Source organism: Ursus americanus, chromosome 14, assembly GCF_024610735.1.
Source record: "Ursus americanus isolate L20-20 chromosome 14, mUrsAme1.1.p, whole genome shotgun sequence".
NCBI lineage: Eukaryota > Metazoa > Chordata > Mammalia > Carnivora > Ursidae > Ursus > Ursus americanus.
This window is the reverse complement of record NC_142140.1, coordinates 1,585,785-1,603,863: the sequence shown is the minus strand read 5'-3', so window position 1 is coordinate 1,603,863 and position 18,079 is coordinate 1,585,785. Positions and strand designations below refer to the sequence as shown.

The 18,079-nt window shown below is 53.5% G+C and overlaps 1 protein-coding gene across 14 annotated transcripts in view; it reads left to right on the top strand.

Annotated features, from left to right (window-relative positions):
• The window catches only part of LOC123802045 (uncharacterized), a 40,374-nt gene extending 22,908 nt beyond the window's left edge, over positions 1 to 17,466 (top strand). For 2 of the 14 annotated variants that reach the window (XM_087866714.1, XM_087866710.1), the window contains exons 2-8: positions 1,355 to 1,422; positions 2,020 to 4,998; positions 5,775 to 5,889; positions 6,457 to 6,541; positions 7,166 to 7,220; positions 14,183 to 14,375; positions 17,133 to 17,466. In XM_087866714.1, coding sequence (XP_087722840.1) covers positions 4,923 to 4,998; positions 5,775 to 5,889; positions 6,457 to 6,541; positions 7,166 to 7,220; positions 14,183 to 14,343 — 492 coding nt within the window. In that variant the 5' untranslated portion in view covers positions 1,355 to 1,422; positions 2,020 to 4,922 and the 3' untranslated portion in view covers positions 14,344 to 14,375; positions 17,133 to 17,466. Of the gene's footprint in view, positions 1 to 1,354; positions 1,423 to 2,019; positions 4,999 to 5,774; positions 6,542 to 7,165; positions 7,221 to 14,182; positions 14,376 to 14,469; positions 14,706 to 17,132 lie in introns of those variants that run through there. The other 12 variants (XM_087866721.1, XM_087866719.1, XM_087866720.1 and 9 more) reach the window with 12 other exon arrangements.
• Positions 17,467 to 18,079: the final 613 nt, after the last annotated feature.

Sequence of the window (18,079 nt, the reverse complement as noted above, 5' to 3'; positions counted from 1 at the left end):
ATGTATACTGTTTTTTATAATTACTTAATTACCTTTACCAATGTTGCACTGTGTGTGTATTTGAATTATCTTCTGGGGTTATTTGCTTTCACCCTATAGAACTTTCTTTAGTATTTCTTGTCAATCAGGTCTAATAGCAACACATTCTCTTGCTTTTTGTTCTTCTTGAGAAGTCTTTATTTCACCTGCATTTTAGAAAGTTAGCTTGGCTGGACAGGTTTCTTGGTGGGCAGTTTTTTCTTCAAGCACTTTGGATATGGTATTCCCCTGCCTCTGCCTCCCTTGTTTCTGTTCAGAAGTCAACGCTTAATTTTATTGATGTTCCTTTTAAGTGATAAAGTCATCTTTCTCTTGATGCTTTCAAGATTTCTTGTCTTTGACTTTCAGCATTTTTACAATGATGTATGTTTGTGAATCTTTTTGCAGTTATCCTATTTGTAGTTCATTGAGCTTCCTGGATGTGTAGGTTATCGGTTTTCAGTGAATTTGGGAAGTTTCTGCCATTATTTCTTCAACTATCGTTTCTGCCCCTTTCTCCCTCTCCTCGTATTCTGACAGTGCCATTATGTTTACATAGATGCAGTTGACGGTGTACCACATTTCTTTGAGACTGTTTATTTTTCTTCATTCTTTTTCTGTCTCTGTTCTAGCATAATATCTATTTTTTAAAAGATTTTATTTATTTATTTGACAGAAAGACAGCCAGCGAGAGAGGGAACACAAGCAGGGGGAGTGGGAGAGGAAGAAGCAGGCTCCCAGCGGAGGAGCCTGATGTGGGGCTCGATCCCATAACGCCGGGATCACTCCCTGAGCCGAAGGCAGATGCTTAACCGTTGTGCCACCCAGGCGCCCCTAGCATAATATCTATTGATGTATCTTTGAGTTTGTTAATTCTTTATTCTGCCAGTTCCCATCTGCTGCTGAGACCTTTTAGCGAGTTTTAAGTTTAGTTATTCTAATTTTCATCTCCATTTGGTCTTTTAAAATAATTTCTATCTCTTTATTGATATTATCTATTTGATGCAGTATTGTCAGCATACTTTCCTTTACTTCTTTAATTATGCTTCCCTTTAGTTCTGTGAACATAGTTATAATGGCTACTTTCAAGTTTTTTTTCTCTTGAATCTAACATTTGGTCACTCTTACAGGCAATTTGTATTTTTTGCTTTTTTTACTGGTGTATGGGTCATACTTTCTTATTTCTTTGCATGCTGTACATATACGTGTGTGTGTGTGTGTATATATATATATATATATATATATGGCTGGAAATTGGACATTTTAGATAATACATTGTATTGATCACTTCCGTACTCCAGAGCTTGTTAATGCTCTTTGTTTGGTTACTTTTTAGGCATTGGATGGAAGAAGGGAACTCCCACCTCTCGACCATAGTCGGTTGGGATGAAGTCTCAGCAACAGGTAGCTGGGGACAGGATGAGAACTGTTGAAGTTCAGCTCCTCCTGGCAAGAAAGCCCTCTGAATGGGAGCTGGGGGCAGGAAGCAACATGTTCTTAGCTATAGGAGTCTGGAATGGAGTCTCGGCCTCACCGATGTGAGATGGTGGAGGGATACCATGTACTCTCACCTTTCTTACCAAATTTTCATAGATTTCCTTGCATAAATGTTTCTTTATTTGCTGTTTGCCATGATGACCATTTCCAGAGCCTTTAGAGTGTTTCGTTCTGTTGTATAATTTTTAGCGGGCTCACTGGGGAGTGGGTCAGTAAGACTGCTCCCACTCCTTTCAGGTGGCCAGAATGTGAATGCAATGGCTGGAGCTTGCGTGGGGGGGTGGATGCCACGTGAAAAGAAGGAATGTCAGGGTGAAGGAGCCAGCATCCCAGCTGCCATCCCAGCCTGGGACAGTGTACCTGACAGAGAAATTAGTTCCATCCTTTTAAGCTATTGTTACTTGAGCTTTCAATTTTTCCATAATCTAACCTCAATAATACACATTTTGGGGGCTTTTTTTTTTTTTTTTTTGGTCTTTGCTTCTTTCTGAACATTATCTTCAGTGTTTCCTCATACAGGTCCCACGGTCTCTTGCTGCTCAAGACGCCTGACATTGGAAATGATTGGTTGCCCCCAGCTCTCTGCCCCTGGGCCAGGGAGGCAGTGAGGAAGCACAGGTGGAGAAGCTGAGGGTCCTCCCAGAGAAGGGGGATCCCAGCTGTCAATTCTAACACAAGGTCCCACGCTGGGCCGGCCCCTCCCCCCGAGGTGTAAGGTACCTGGAGCTTGTCACACCGCATTGGGAGCAAGTATCTGCGGGGACACTAGGCCGCACCGCCAGCACATGCCCTGGGACCCGGACTCCGGGCCCTTCTAGGACTCGACGTTGCCAGCCTGGGGAGCGCAGCAGAGGCTCTGGATGGACTCTCATCTTCTCCACACACCTGCTGTGTAAACTGGGCATCATCTCACCTCTCCGAACCCAGTTTCCTCATCGGTAGCTCTCAGTTCCTGCTCCACAGGGTGGGTGGGAATTAGACACAGCCAGCAGGAAAGCAGCAGCCAACCTGTCAGGATCAGAGCAGCTGTTCCCGCTTCCGGTGAGGGAAGAGGACCAGAGTGAGGCCCAGCTCCTGACTCCTCCCGTTCCGAGGCCCAGACTTCCTGCAGCCTCAGCTCCCCTCCCCCCTTATTGTGTTCTTCTCCCTCCACAGGGAAGGGGCATCTCCTTTGTTAGTGAGGGCCTGGGACCCACCTGCCCGGCTCTGCCCTCGTGTCCCCCATGCCTCCGCAGCACGAAGCCCATCCCCCTTCCTCCCCTGCCCGGAGTCTGTGTTTTGTTTGCTGCATGTGTTATTGCGGCAAAATACACATGACGTAAGAGTTCCCCCCTGCATCGTGCCTAACGTGCAGTGCAGTGGCATGAAGCACACTCACACTGTTGCACAGCCATCCCCACCATCGTCTCCGGAACTTTCTCATCTGCCCACGGAAACCCTGCGCCCCATGCTCTGTACCCGCCGTCCTACCTTCTGTCTGTGAGTTTGGTGGTTCTCCATACCTCGTGTAGGCAGAACTGCACAGTCGTTGTCCTTCTGTGACTGGCTTATCTTACTTCTCATGATGTCCTCAGGGTGCTTCCAGGTTGTAACATGGGTCAGACTTCTGTTTTAAGGCTGAACAAGATCCCATTGTCTGAGTTCTTCCATTCATCCATCAATGAACAGCAGAGTCTTTTCCGACCCTTTCTAAGTAGGCTAGGAGGGGGCTGGGGATGGTGGGCGTTCCCTTCGAGTCTTCTCTCTGATGCTCAGATGTTTCCTGACTGAATATCCAGGCAGAGATATGCATCTAGTTCGGGAGCTTTTAAGGCTGGCTGTCCCTTCAACACTGGACTGGGGCTGAGGGGAGGCAGGGGCCCAAGTGCAGAGGCAGCGCGGGTAGGATTGGAGCTGAGAATCTCAAAGCCATGGGAGAGTAGCAATCCACCTTCCTTGTGACAGGTGCCTCGGGGCTTGGTCTCTATGTCCCTCACTTGGGACGGGGCAGTCACAGGCCCCAGAGAGAGGAGAGGCCCCTGGGTTCTGGTCCCAGGGCTGCTTGGACAAGCTGGGAAACCTTGAGTTCCTTCCAGAAGAATCCATCCCCTGCCTTCCAGCTGCCTGAGTAATGTTCTGGGACTCCTCCCGTGGTCCCCTGTGGCTCTCAGGAATAGGCGATAGCCAGGGCCAGGACTGGAAAGGAAGAAAGGAGGTGGGTAGGCACAAAACCTGTGCAGGAGTACACTGTTGGGGCCGTGTGGAATCATAGCATGGAGGGGGAGGGTGACTGTGTGCTTGCAGCTGGGGGACCACAGGCAGGTTACTTGGGGTCTCCAGGCCTTAGTTTCTCCATCTGTAAAGGGAACACGCAAATAATCGTCTCCTCTTGGTGGTGGCTGGAGGGTGTCTTGGGCAACCCCTACAGACTTCCGAGGCTGGAAGTCCTAGACTGGGGTGCTTAACATGTTGGGTTTCTGGTGAGGTTCTCTTCCTGTCTTACAGATGGCTGCCATCTCGCTGTGTGCTCACCTGGTCTTCCGTTGGTGCGTGTGCTTGTCGAGAGTGTGAGCTCTCTGGTGTCTCTTCTTGTAAGGACACCAGTCCCCTATGGGATCAGGGTCCTATGACCCCATTTAACCCTCCATTACCTCCTATAGGCCCCATGTCCAAATATAGTCACATTAGGGGTTAGGGCTCCAACATAGGAATTTGGGGGGGGGTTGCAATTCAGTCCATAACAGAAGGTTAATGAGTTAGTCCCTGTGGAGTGCAAGAGCCCAAGTATTTTGCTATTACAGATGTCATCTCTAGGTTCTTGCACATGCCCTTTCCTCTGTTCTCTGGAGCACATTACCTCACTTCCTCCAGGAAGCCCTCCCTGACCACCCCCTCTGCAGCCCTGGAGCTGGGGAGATGCCTCCTCCCCTGGGCTCCCACTGGCCCCCAGGCCTCTTATTGAGCCCCTACCTACTACAGCCGTGCTCCTCTGACTTATGATAATCTGTTTGCTTGTCTGATGCCCCATTTGCCTGAGAGTGCCCGTGGGAACTGGGCCTCTTCATTTCCTTGTTTTCAGTTTGCCCCAGGGCCCCAGGAGTTCTAGGCTGGGGAAATGATGGTTGCCAGCCTCAGTTTCCTTAGATGTCCCTATCACTCTCTGGTTGTAGTCAGGTGTCAGCTCAAAGGTCACGACATCAGAAAGGCCTTTCCTGGCCACCCTCTCTAATAGGGCTCACCTCGCCAATCATTCCCGAGGCCTTGCCCTGATTTGTCTTCTTGCTAGCACTTACTGAGGCCTGAATTATCCTGGCTTTTTATTCTGTTTCCTTACCTATCTCCTGAGGGCAGGGAGCCCTGTTTGCTGACGAACGGCTAGCAGGGCAGTCAGGGACTCTGAGGCTGGAGCAGGAAGGTAACACGTTTCCATGTCCTACTGGCTGCTTGAGGCAAAAGGAAGATCCGGGCACGTTGACAACAACGCCAGGCCCTCATCCGGAGAGGGTATGTAGCATATTCACTTTTCTTCTCCCTTTTGATCCCTGTAATGTTCCATTTCACAGATGGGAAAACTGAGGCTCAGAGGGTATAGCAGCTTGCCCAAGGCTGGGTGGCAAACCGCTGGGCTGGGCCTGGCTCAGAGCAGGTCTGGCTGCTAGGTTCCTTCCGTTTTCCTTGGCATCTCTCCTCTTGGGAAGGTCACAGCACCCACCCTGCTCTGTCACAAGTACCGCAGGCCACCAGCTCCTCCCCGTGGCCTGGAACCTCGGTACCTGGTCTCCTGCCCCCCAGCTCCTTCTGCTTGGGTCCTCGGGAAGCAGATGCGGAGACAGTGTCAGTGTGTATTAGGGATCGACATTTATAAAAGGAAGGGGGAGAAACTGGGCAGAGGGAGAAGTCAAACTGCAATGCGGACCCCACAAAGCCTCGGTCACCCTGCCGGGTGTTCGGGACTGGAGGCTGCCCACCAGAGCTGTCCTGTGTCTGGGCCAAGGTGACAGGGCCTTTCTCATGTCGGGTCGTTGGATGTGGGCTGCCCTGGGGAGAGGGTCACCTCCCGCCGGGTGGCCCTGCTGCTGAGGCAGACCCTGAAGGAGCAGCAGCTGAGGGGTGTCTGCTGCCCCCCCCCCCAGCTGGGCAGCGAATCCTTCCTGGAGCCGGAGCCAGGTAGCACGCATCCCACCACGGCCTGCCTCTGCCCACGTGCCTGGTCCTCACGGTGTCATCTGCTCTGATCCTGAGACCCCTGTGTTCTCCCCTCGCTCTTCACTGTCCTTCAGATGGTGATCGGAGACTCGTGTGGTTTCGTCTCGAGCACCCACTTCCGCCAACAGGAGGTGGCAGCTGGAGTGCTGTGTTGAGAAGGATTCTGAGGCTGGCGCAACAGGAGACGAGGTTCTAATTGATCAGCAACGTCTGCCGCGGGCTTGGGCGGGACACAGTGGTACACATGCCAGATTTTCTAGGCCTTCCTGCTGCCATTTCCTCACCTGGAGCTGCTGCTTCTGGGATCCACAGGTCTGAAAACCTCCCTCTGAGCTCAGACCACTGTCCTTCCTCTCCTACTTGCTCCTGCTCCCACCGGCCACCAGGTGAAGAGGGAGGCCCAGGGACGTGGCTTTGGAAGACATTTAAGAAGCCGAGTGACTTGGCCCAAGTCACTGTTCTTTAGCCTCAGTTTCCTCATCTGCAAATAACACCTGACCTCCCTCCCAGGACTTGGTGGTATGAGGCTCCAGGCAGATGGGTGCTGATGGGAGAGAGGTATCCATCTCTGATCCCGAGTCCCAGGCAACTGTCAGAATGCTGGGGGGAGGCAGGGCAGGTGGGCGAGCTGGCTGGGAGTCGCTCTGCCGTGCTGGAGGGAACGGATGCGGTGGAGGCAGGAATGACATCTCCAAGCGTTGCCACGAAGTGGTATTGATCCAGTGCGGTCCCTCACACACTCTCCGTGTGGTTCAGATGCCCCGTTGCCTTGGAGACCAGCCACAGGCTTCCTGGGAATGATTGTGCAGGTGATCGCTTCGGGAGGAAGACAGGGCCACAGGTATGTACACTACCAGCCCTCTGCCCTCCATTGAACAGACAGGGAAACTGAGGCCCCAAGATGGCAGTGACCTACTCAATGCCAGGACTGGAAACAAGGCTACCTGCCTTCCAGCTGCTCAGAAAAGGACACCCTCCAGCTTCTCCCTTCACAGGCACAGGTTGCCAAATGCGGGTGTCCTCAAGGGGAAGAGGGGGTGCTGCTGAGGCCCAGCAGGGGTGCTGACCATGATGCGGAACCACTGGGTCCAATCTGCTGTGGCCTCTGAATGTTGCTTTTGCCCCTGCCAGAATAAGAAACGCTACCTCTGCTGGGGTGCCGGGGGGTGCAGCCGGTTAAGCGTCAGGCTCTTGATTCCCGCTCAGGTCATGATCTCTGGGTCCCGAGATGGAGCCCCGCGTTGGGCTCAGCAGGGGGCGGCTTGAGGGTCCTCTCCCTCTGCCCCTCCTCAGCGCTCGCACATGCTCTCTCTGTCTCTCAGATAAATAACTAAATCTTTGAAAGAACGCTACCGTTACACGGCACTTACGTGCAGCCACTGTTCTAAGGGATTCACTTGTCTTAGCTCAGTAATGGTCAAAGTGATTCTGTGAGATAGGCACTTTTATGATCCCTATTCTATAGATGAGGAAACGGAGGCACAGAGAGTTTAAGAAACTTGCCCAAACTCACGCAGCTGGTAAGTGGTGGAGCCGGGATGTGACCTCAGTAAGAGAGTCTCCACTGGCCCTTCTGGGTACCCTCCTCTGTCTTTGGTCACTTTTTGGCCTGCGTGCTCAGGCTCTCTCCAGTTGGGTGTGGCCAGTGGGAGGCAGCAGTGGGAACTGAGAGTGAAAGGGGACAGAGGTCAGGGCATTTGTCGCTGGCTTCTTCCTGCTGTTGGCCAGTGGCTACAACCAGGTCCCTCTCACAGCCATAGTTCCAAACTCTGGTTGGGTGCACTTTTGGGTACACACGCCATCTCCCAATTTCCTCCTACTCCTCCCTTCCTTGAAATCACTACAAGGTGGAAGCAAGTTCTATGTGCTCTCTGGTGGTCAGGGGAGGGAAACAGTAGACTTCGGAGTGGAGATCGACATTTGAGAAGAGATCTGAGTGCCAAAGAAAGAGCCAGCCACGCACGGATGACAGCTGTTGGTGGGAGAGCAATCAGGTAGATGGTGCAAAGGTCCTGAGGCAGCCATATTCTTGGCATATTTGAGGAAAAGCATAGAAGTCAGTGTGGTGAAATGCAGTGACAGAGAAAGTGGTGGGGGATGAGGTTATGGTGGGGGTTCAGAGCATAGTGCCTTGTCAGTCCCTGAAAGTCCTCTGGGGTTTAGACATGGGGGGGGACACTGGGGCAGGTTGAGCAGAGATGTTATCTGATGCACGTGTTAAAGGCTCGCTCTGGCTGTGGTTTGCAGGGAGGACAGAGAGGGGGCTGCTCTAATCATCCCGGCAAGAGCTGGCAGTGACTGGGGCTGGGGTGGCAGCAGTGGAGGGTGAAAATTCTGGCTGGGCTCTGGACAGATTTTTAGAGTTGTGCCAAGAAGACCCCCTCAGGGTCAGAGGGGGTGTGAGAGAGAGGAAAGGAGATGTCTCTGACTTTTGGCCTCAGCAGCTGTGTGGATGGAGCCGCTGTTCACCAAAATGGGGAGACAGCTGGAGGAGCTGACTGGGCGGGGGGTCGGGGTTGAGCGTCCCCCACATTGCCTGAGATTTGTCCTGGATACGTGAGTGCAGGTGCTGAGGGGGCAGGTGGGTACGTCTGGGGCTCTAAGGAGAGCCCAGGCTGGGAGTGGGACCCGCCAGTGCCAGAGAGGGTATGCAAATAGCCACTCATGTCCGTGGCAGCGTGAAGGCAGGGAGGAGGCAGTGGGCTCCCTCTCTGCAGGCGACACAGCAAGGCTGGCCGGCTGTGGTCATTCATAGCAGCAGGGACGCCCAGGCAGGTGGGGGGATGGGGGACGAGAGTTACCCTCCCACGTGGGTTCGTGCCTCTGTCCTGAGTCTGGGTGGTTGCCCACTGGCACCATGGCCGGCCTGTCCCCCGCTCTGCCATCCCAGCACCTGTCAGGCTCCCGGCTCCAACGACTGGATGATGGTTACTCCGCTGTGCGCTGAGGACACCCACGGCCCAGAGCTGCTTGTGTGAACACATGGGTCCCCTGGAGCAAACCTCAGGATGTCTGCTGAAATCACGGAGAAGCAGAAGTCTTCTTTTGCCACTGGGGTCTCTAAGGCGAGGAATGTAACTTGGAGCTGCTGGCGAAGTCACCTTCGCCACATTCCCCAGGGGAAGGGCTATCCAGGTAGGAGCAACTTGGAGGAAGACAGAAAAGAGGGGCAGATAGAGACCGACCGAGCCCTGAGGATGTCCTGAATCCGGGATGCAGCTCATCTGGTCTTTCGGTCCTTCCTTGCTGGCTGAGACAGTCAGTTGTCCTGAAGGCTCAGACCTGGTTCAGTGGGCATCTGTTGTTTGCAATGGAAAGAATTCAGACTAACGCCCAAAGATAGTCGAGTGCCTCTCTGGGGTGCAGGGCGAGGGCCCTCTGGGTCGCCGATGCCCCCCTGCAGCTCCTGCCACTGCTGCTCTGGGTCTGGCTGTGCACGTGGGCTTGGAGCTCTCGCCCGGCTCCCCCCACCTGCCTCAGTCTTTCCCGGGCCCTCCCTTCCCCCAAAGCTGCTGCTCGTCCTGCTCACGGCTACTGAGTTTTCCGTAGCTCATGTATGCGACCGCCCTCTGGGGTCTGACCCATGTTCCGCGTTCTTCTCGCCTCTGGCAGATACTTCAATGGCTCACGGGTGGCCACTTGGCCCTCCTGGCTGCCCTGCAGGTAAGATGGCCACGTGACCGACTCCTGGTCAAGGGGAGGAAAGGGCACACCTCCTGGGGGCTTCTGGGAAAAAGTCTACTTCCCAGAGAAAAAGCTAGAGACTCTCAAGGAGAGAGCATTTTGCCCCCACCTCTTGCTTCCTCCGTCGGAACACGGTGTGGGCGTGTGACGCCTGGCGCCGCAGGGACCATGCAGGGGCAAGGGCGACAATGAAGAGCCACCACGCTGAGAACGGCAGAGCGGAGGGGCGGGAAGGGTCTGACTTGGCCGGGCCAAGGGAGGGGCTCCGGAGCTGCTACTTCCAGAGGCCTCGCCAAGTAAACAATCAGCGTCCGTATGGTTTCGGCAACTGTTCATCCAGCATCCTGCCATTTACAGACCAAGGCCTTGCTGATGAACGCACCAGCCAAACCACCCCACGGACTCCTTCAGACATTCATCGAACGTTTAGTCAAACGTTCACTGAGTATTCCCTGCATGCTGGCATGTTATCACATTTAACTTAACCCACTGACTGCCTTCTGAACATACGTATTACCCCATTTGGAAGATGAGGAATGCAGGTATGTCACGGCGATCCTAGTTTTCCGTAGCAGATAAGAAGAAATCTCAGTGGCTGAACACAGCAGAAGCGTATTTGCCACTCCCATCAAGTTTAATGGGCGGCTGCAATGGGGTCGCGCTTGCCCACTCCATATAATCACTCAGGGACCTAGGCTGATGGAGGCTTGACCACCTTCGACGCACAGCTCGTCAGCCACCCGGGTGTCAACATCGGATGGGGAGACGTGGGCAGAAAATGTGTGGAGGTTCGCACAGGAGGCCTCATGGTCCTGCGCTGGGTGGGGTGGGCGTCACCTCCACCCACACGTGTTCACTAGCTGCACCCATGAGCAAAGGAGGCGGGAACACGGCGTCCAGCTATTCCTCGGGGCCAGGAGGAGGGGGACGTGGGTTTGCTGGGCAGTTAGCCAGTCCCTCTTGATGGAGCTCAGGGGGACTGTGTAACTCACCCAATGAGACTCTTAGATGATGGGGGGGGGGGGAGACCATGCCTGCTTTGTCTTCTCAGGTATCCAGACGTCCAGGGCTGTCCGCTGAGCCAGGCACTGCCCTGGGACCGGTCCTCAGCAAACGCAGATGCCCCGTCTGTCCTTCCATCTGTTATTGGGGCCATACTCCTCCTCCTGCCTTCACCCATCTCGGGGCAGAAGAGTTTACAGCCTGTAGTTAGCACTTCTGTTCTGCATGCTTGACTTACAGAGGCGAGGCTGTCTGGAGTAGAGTGAAGAAGACAGGAGGGTGAAATGAGATCCTCACCCGAGGCCAAGGGCAAGGCCTCAGTTTCCGTCTGCAGAGGGCAGTGAATCTGCCTCCATCACAGTTGTTGGGGGGGTGGTGAGGTAGTGTGTAGGGAGCACTTAGAGCCGTGCCTGGCGATGAGTTAGCATTTGCTGAGCGTGGGGGAGGCCATGCTCCCATGGAGTCCTCCAGCCTCTGTTATGCCCATCTTACATCTTACAGATGAGAAATGGAGGCTTCCAATGTAGGTTGTGGCTGTTGTTCCTCCCAGCAGTGGCTCTTCTCGCAGGGGTGGGCCGGGGCGCTCAGGACACACATCACAGGCTGTGGGGAAGGCTCTGCTCACCCGCTGCCACCTTCACAGCTGCCTGCTCGAGAAGGCCCTTCCCTGTCTCTGGTTCCCAAGTCCTCCCACTTAGCACGGGGTCTGGGGCAGGCCTGGGCCTGCCGTCCCCGCCAGCACAGTCACACCACGGGGCTGAGCAATGTGTGACCTGTCACTCAGGCACTCGCCCCACGTGCAAAACCCACAGAGCTTCCTACTTTTCGCTCTCGAGCAACCAAGCCCCCACGGAGCCCAGCTGGCAGGGGAGGCCTCAGGATGTTTGCCGTAGGGAGATAATGCCACCTGGGAATGTAAATTGTTAGATCCGAAGGATGGGGAGGCCTCAGGCAGGACCTTTCCTAAATTCCATCTCCCAAGTGTTTATTTTCTTTATAGCAGACTAACAACTCTTCAGTATTCCTAGGTCTTGTTCCTTCCCTTCAGATCTCCTTCCTTCCCTTATATTTATTCAATTAATTTTTATTGAGTACCTAAGTTACAGTTTAAATGAAGGCATTCAGAGGAGGCCTCCCTGAGAAAGCAGTAAAGCAGCCATGCACCCATCTGGGGGAAAGGTGTTCTGGGTAGAGGCAATAGCCAGCGCAAAGGCCCTGGGGCAGAGTGTGGCTAGTTTGTTTGAGGAACAGTGAAGAGCCTGGGGTGGCAGAAGCAGAGTGAGTGAGGGGAAGAGGAGGTCTGAGAGGTCACAGGGTGAGGGTAGAAGAGGGCCATGTGCCTTGAGTGTGCTGGGAAAGGACTGAAGGGCCCAAGGAGAGGAGAAACAGAATCAGGGTTGTGGGTTAGCAGTGGACTGAACAAATGTCCTTGCCCTCACCTCTGCCCTGTCATTGTAGACGTGGAAGAGAGGAAATAAATAAATAAGAAAATAGATCCTGTTAGAATTTGATATGTCCTGGGAGATAAAAGAAGCAGATAATGGCAGCAGGAAGTGCTGTTGGGGTGGGGGTTTCAGTTTACAATAGAGTGACTGGGAGAGCCTCCCTGAGAACCGACATTTGTGCGAAGACCCCGAGGAGGACAGGGAGTATTCTTGCAGGCCCCAGGAAAGAGCAGGGACACAGGGAACCGCCAGTGCAAAGGCCCAGGGGTTGGGCCATCCCATTATCGGCCCTCTCGTTTTATCATTACCCAGAAAATGGGGGATTTCCTGATAAATGAATGAGAGCCTTTCAAAAATGAGCCAAGTTACAACCAGTTCTTTGGATAATTCGTTCTTGTTACAGATCGTCCCAGTCACTACGGCCACCATTAACAAACCACCCCAAACTCCGACAGTAAACCCTTTCTCACCTAGACTTCCGGGGTCAGTAGGGGTTCAGCTGCCGGAAGCTGGGGCCGCATCTGCTTCCTGCTGCTCCCCCTCCTTGGAGCGCGGCTCCCCAGCCTCGGTCTTCTTGAGCACAAGAGAGCTCAGCCAGCCAGACACGCGTGGTTCGGGCTTCTGCTCACGTTCACATCTGCTCACACACATTTGGCTGAACCAGCACTGAGTGGGTGGAAAAAGACAGGGGCCTCCAGGTGATACAGGGAGGGGAGAGAGGCAGGGGGCGGTACTGCAGGGGTCTGGCAAAGCTGTCCTGCCTCGGGGCAGGTAGGAGGTGATTTTGGCTCTGCGGGGCCACAGGGCCCCTCTTGCTGCTGTTGGGCTCTGCTGTGGCGGTGGGGAAGCAGGCGCAGGGGATGCCGAAACAGGCAAGTGTGGCTGTGTTCTGATAAAACTTTATTTACGGACACTGAAATTTGGACTTCATAAAATTTGCTCACGCCTTAAAATACTACCCTTAAGAATTTTTTAAAAAGATTTTGTTTATTTATTTGAAAGAAAGCAGAAGAGCACGCCGTGGGAGGAGCCGGGGGGGGGGGTAGGGAGAGGGACAAGCGGACTTTGCACTGAGCATGGAGCCTGACCTGGGGCTCAATCCCAGAACCCTGGGATGGCGACCTGACCTGAAACCAAGAGCCAGCTGCTGAGCCACCCAGGCTTCCCCACCTTAAAAATTTTTTTACCCAACTACTTACAAATGTAAAAACCATTCTTAGCTTGAGGGCTATACAAAGATAGGTGGCAGGTGGCATTTGGCCTATAGGCCCTCATTTGCCAACCCCTGCAGCAGGACTCCAGCAGTCCGGCCACTTCCCCTTCCCGGAGCCTCCAGCCCTGCAGGCGGGGACACACACCTTGCCCACGGCGGCTCAGCGGGGAGACACTCACAGAGCAGCCAGATAAAAACCATTGTAGGATTTGTGATCACATGTGTCCTGGGGCTGGGACAGGGGAGGCTGTGTCTGAAGCAGTTAAATGCCCCCTGATGGAAAGGCCCGGGGGGGTGGGGGAGATCAGGAGTCATCTGTGACTTCTAGTGATGACGGGGAGCCAATGCTAAGACCCTCTTCCCAGCATCAAGTGGGGACCCCCAAGGGGATGGGAGACGCCGGTGAGGGATCACATGAAGGAGCTCTGCAGACGGTAAATACTTGATGGATATGAGTGTTTAGCGTGTTCCTGAAAGTTCTGTTTGCTCTTGTGTATGTTTCCTCTGTGTGTGTGCGTGCTCACACGCGTGCCTTTCCCATGACAGGGAGCTTTCCCTTGCACTCGGCGGCACCACCTGGGGCTTTCAAAGCCGTGGATGCCTCTGAAATGGCGTTGGTGTGGCTCACGTTCTCCGTGAGGTCGGGACCTGGGATTGGGAGCCCAGGACACAGGGGGCTCCGTGCGACACTGCATCAAGCTCTCTCCCTCAAGGTCTTCGGGATATGTCTCTTCCCAGGAACCCCAAAGAGTTCAACAAACACACCAGGGGTTCCTGCAGTGAGGTTGTGGGGAGCACTGAGGGTGCGTGGATTGTGCGGTGGGATAGGGGCCAGGGGCCGGGATGGGAAGCCGTCAGCCCCAACGTCAGCTCCCAACGGTGAGGTGGTTAGCGGAGCTGTGGTCTATAATTCATTCCCTAACTCGCCGACCCTTGGAGAATTGCTTAATCGTCACAGCCCTGCTGGGAGGTGCCACCCCCATTTCATAGATGAGCAAACTGAGGCAACAAGGAGGTGGAATCAATGTCTGAGATCACCCAACAAGCGCTCGGCCCAGCTGGGAGTGGCGCCCGGCGTTATCAGACTCCACAGAGTCTGCATGCGTTGTTCTGAGGCATTGTTCTTCTTTCTCAATAGAAGCATCGATAAAAATCGGAGCGTTTACGGATCGGCTCGAAGCCCATCACTTCGCACATCGTTCACATTGCTCCTGCCTCCCCGCCTGTCTCTCCCTGGACAATAGGCGTCTGCTCCACACCCACTCTCTGCTGCGCGAGAAAGGGCCTGTCTCGTTGTGAAGAGCCCTTCCTTCCGGCTTCCTGGGTTGGAGGTAAACATCCCGGGGAGAATGCGCCCCTTGTCTGGCCGGCTGCGGACGGTGGGAGAGGCGGGGGCAGCTGGGGCGCCTTGTCTCTCGTCCGCAGACCGGCCTGCTGGAGCAAAGCTCACGGCCGAGAGAAGCCCAGGGCCCGGGCACCGGGGCCTCCTCTGTCCACCAAGGCCCTGGTGCGGGATCGTGCAGGAGGCTCCGTGTCGGGCTGCTTGCTCACCGCGCCCGGAGAAGGGCCCTTGGGCTCACGCATCTACACTCAACATTCATCGGCAAAATCTGCATCATTCCTTGTATTTGAAAACAATGGAGCTGGTGACTCACCTGCCACCTTTCTTCCTTATTTTATTTTTTATTTTTTGGGGGGGCGGGTGGGGAAGGGCAGAGGGAGAGGGAGAGAGAGAATCCCAAGCAGACTCCCCGCGGAGCACGGAGCCCAGTGGAGGCTCCATCTCATGACCTTGAGATCACGACCTGAGCAGAAACCAAGAGTCCGACGCTTAGCTAACAGAGCCACCCAGGCACCCCTTCTCTGCACCCTTCCTTATGAAAACACGTACAATGGAAATATTGAAAGAATGATTGAAAGAAATCTGAAAAGCCTGCAGTTGTCGCTGTAACTTTGGGCTGCTTGCCCCACCTGTCCTCCTCCCTTGATGCGTTTTCTCTTTGCTGCACTCTCTGAACATAAGAGACAGACACCATGACACCCCAAAACCTTCAGCCTGTATCTCTGGGAACGCGTTTGGAAACTGGACACCTGCACGCATCTCCAGATTTGCAGACAACCCGCCGTCGGGTGGCACTGGCTCCTTGTTTTCCTTTGGAGAACGAAGTCGACCTGAGTGTCACCAGGCCTCTGCTGGAAGTCCAGGGGGGCCCGGCTGGCCACACTCTGAGAAAACAGACCCCCGGGAGCTAGAGGGGCCTGCGACAGCCTGGCCGCAGCCTCTGGGTCCAGCCAGGCCCCGAGCCAAGAGAGTCAGTCTGGTTGTTTTTGGTTTTCTTTTGTTTTGTTTTGCTTGAACCAGGTTGAGTTACATTCTCCTAAGTTATACCAGCGTCTCATCAGCACCCCTGGCCCCTGCCTTGGCCAAAATGGCCTCCGTTAAGTAAAAATGTTACGTTAATGGGACTGTTGGTTGAAAATGGTTCATGGGGTCATTTAAAATGACTTTGGCCATTAAAATAAACTCTTCACTTAGTTACTTCAAGCGATCAGTGTGGCCGTGTGAGCTGTGATCCCACCTGGTATCTTTGTATCAAAGTGATGATGAAACAATTGGATTCCCTTGTGAGGAGGGCTGAGGATGTGTGTGTGTTGGGGGAGTAGCCGTCCCTCGGAGAGGGGTCTCAGCGACTCCAGGAGACCATGGACTTTGAACTAGTTTGTTGGTGATTATAGCTGCCGATGGTCCTCTTGGATCTGTCGAGACCTCTGCCTCCTTGTTTAGAAAGAAGAAAAGAACCAGCAAAGAAATTCATCAGAAAAGAAAATTAAGAACAGAGAAATAGAGGATGGGGTGGGAGGCCCTTCTGGGGGGCCCAGGGGCGGCTAGTGCTAGGGGGCACCTTTGGATGTCAGCCTGTCTGAGCTTACGATTCACATCTGTGAAATGGGCACGGAGGCCACTGGGCCTCGTTCATTCCACGCACTGAAGACATCCGGAGGGACAGTCCTGGCAGCGCCCTCACATGCGTCCCCTGAGACAAGGATGCTCCTTGACCAAGGCTGGGGACATTTGTGTCCCCAATCCCACAGGCTGTATCGTAGAGGAACATCTGTTGTACGTCTCTGCAGCTTCCCCTCCCTGCGACCTTAGTGGAGATTGTTCCTTTTTTTTTTTTTCTCGTTATAATAGCCTGCCTGTCTTTAAAAAATTAAAGAGCACTGAATTCGAAGTGGGAAGACCTTCACATTTACAGAGATTTCCTTGATTCGATTTATAGGAGGTTTTTTTTTCTATTTTATTAGTTTCTTTTCAAAAGAACCAGGTCTGTTATTTATTTATTATTTTTATGCTTTTATGTTCCCTAATTTATTTATTTGCTTTTATCTTTATTATTTCCTTTTTCCCATTTTCCTTTGGGTTTGTTCTTTTCTTAAAAATCTGAGGTTGAAAGCCTCATCTGTTCATGTTCTCTTTGTGTGTGCGAGTGGGTTTTTGACAATAAAAGCATTTAAAGTCACGGAGAAGCCTCCGAGGCCGGTGAGGACTGTCCCAGAGGTTTTGATATGTGGGGCTGTTTTCATTGTTTTCCAGGTAGTCTGTTGTCTGCTGGATTTCCTTCTTGACCTACATGTTATTTAGGACAGGAGTTTTAAATCTCCAATTTTCTTTCTATATGTAGAAAGAATTTATTGCCAGCTTTATTTTATTGTGGTCAAGACTGTCAGTTCTAAAGGATCTGTTCAAACATCTTTTTTGACATTTGCACCGTGACTGACCGAAGGACCGGCTTTCAGAGCTGTTTCACAGCACTCACCCGCATGGCGCGCTCCCTGTTGGGCATAATGATAGATGTTTACATATTAATTCTGTCCTCTTAATTACAGAGCTCGGATACTCCTTGCTCATTTTTTGTTTCCTTAATATTTCATACAGGAATATTAGTTAAAATGTCCCACCGTAATCGAATTTCTCCATCTCCAATCGGATATCTCGCACGTAAGAGGGGTGTTTTGTAGCTATTTGGCATATAGAAGTGTGAGGAAAAGGAGAATCATGATTAATTGCATCTTCCCGTGATTCTCAGGGAGTGCCGACTCTGGAGCTGGACTGCGGCCCCTCGAACCCGGGGGCCACCCCGTGCTGCCTCTGTGGCTCCCCGGTGTGTGCCTCCGTGTCCTCGTCTCGGGAGGGGATGGAGTAGCGTCCACTGCACGGAGCTGTGAGGAGGAAGCGGATTAGCCTGTGGAAGGCGGTTGGCACAGAGCCCGGCATCACGGCCCAGGCTCCAGAAGTGAGTCCTGACCTCGTTAATGCCGTTTGACAGTGAGCCTCTGAACAGTATTCTGTATGTTCGTTTCATGGATATTACTAGGGCCATTTTTGCCTTCTTTTGTTCAAATTTAAATTAAACACATGCGTGCCTCCCCCCGCCCCCCCCCACCCGCATGCCTGAGTGGTAGACCTGTGCGGCCCTTCCCTGACCTTACCCTCCCCCCTCCCTTTCTCCACCTGATGTGGAAGCCAGAATCGCACCCTCCCTTCTGCCATCCCTCTCGCCAATTCTGCTGTGTGCCCGTAAACAAAGGAGAGGTTCAGCGGGCTGAGCTGCGTCCCCCTGCCTGGCCTCCTCCAGAGGCTCCCGGCGCCCCCACCTCCCGGACCAGGGTTCTTCTAGGACGTGCCTTTGATTCTCTCTGCTCTCCTTTCCCGGCCGGAGAGGTGCCACCTGGACCATTTCTCTTCATCTTGCTGACTTCGCTCCTTCCCGGGGAGGCTGTGCTGGTCCAGAGGTGTCCACCTCCTGCCAACCCTCCAGGAATGTTTCCATCTTAGCCAGAGATGGATCAAAGAGCCTATGTTGTTCTAGACTTCTGATCTTTGCTTGAGAAGCTGTCCCCAGGGCTGAGGGCATTCTTGCCGGATCCGTGGAGCCTGCTGGCTTCGAGGTTCAGAGGCAGAAGCAAACCAATTTAAGAGACAGCCCCTCCTTCCCTTCCCTCCCTCTCTCCCGCCTTCCCTCTCTCCTGGTCT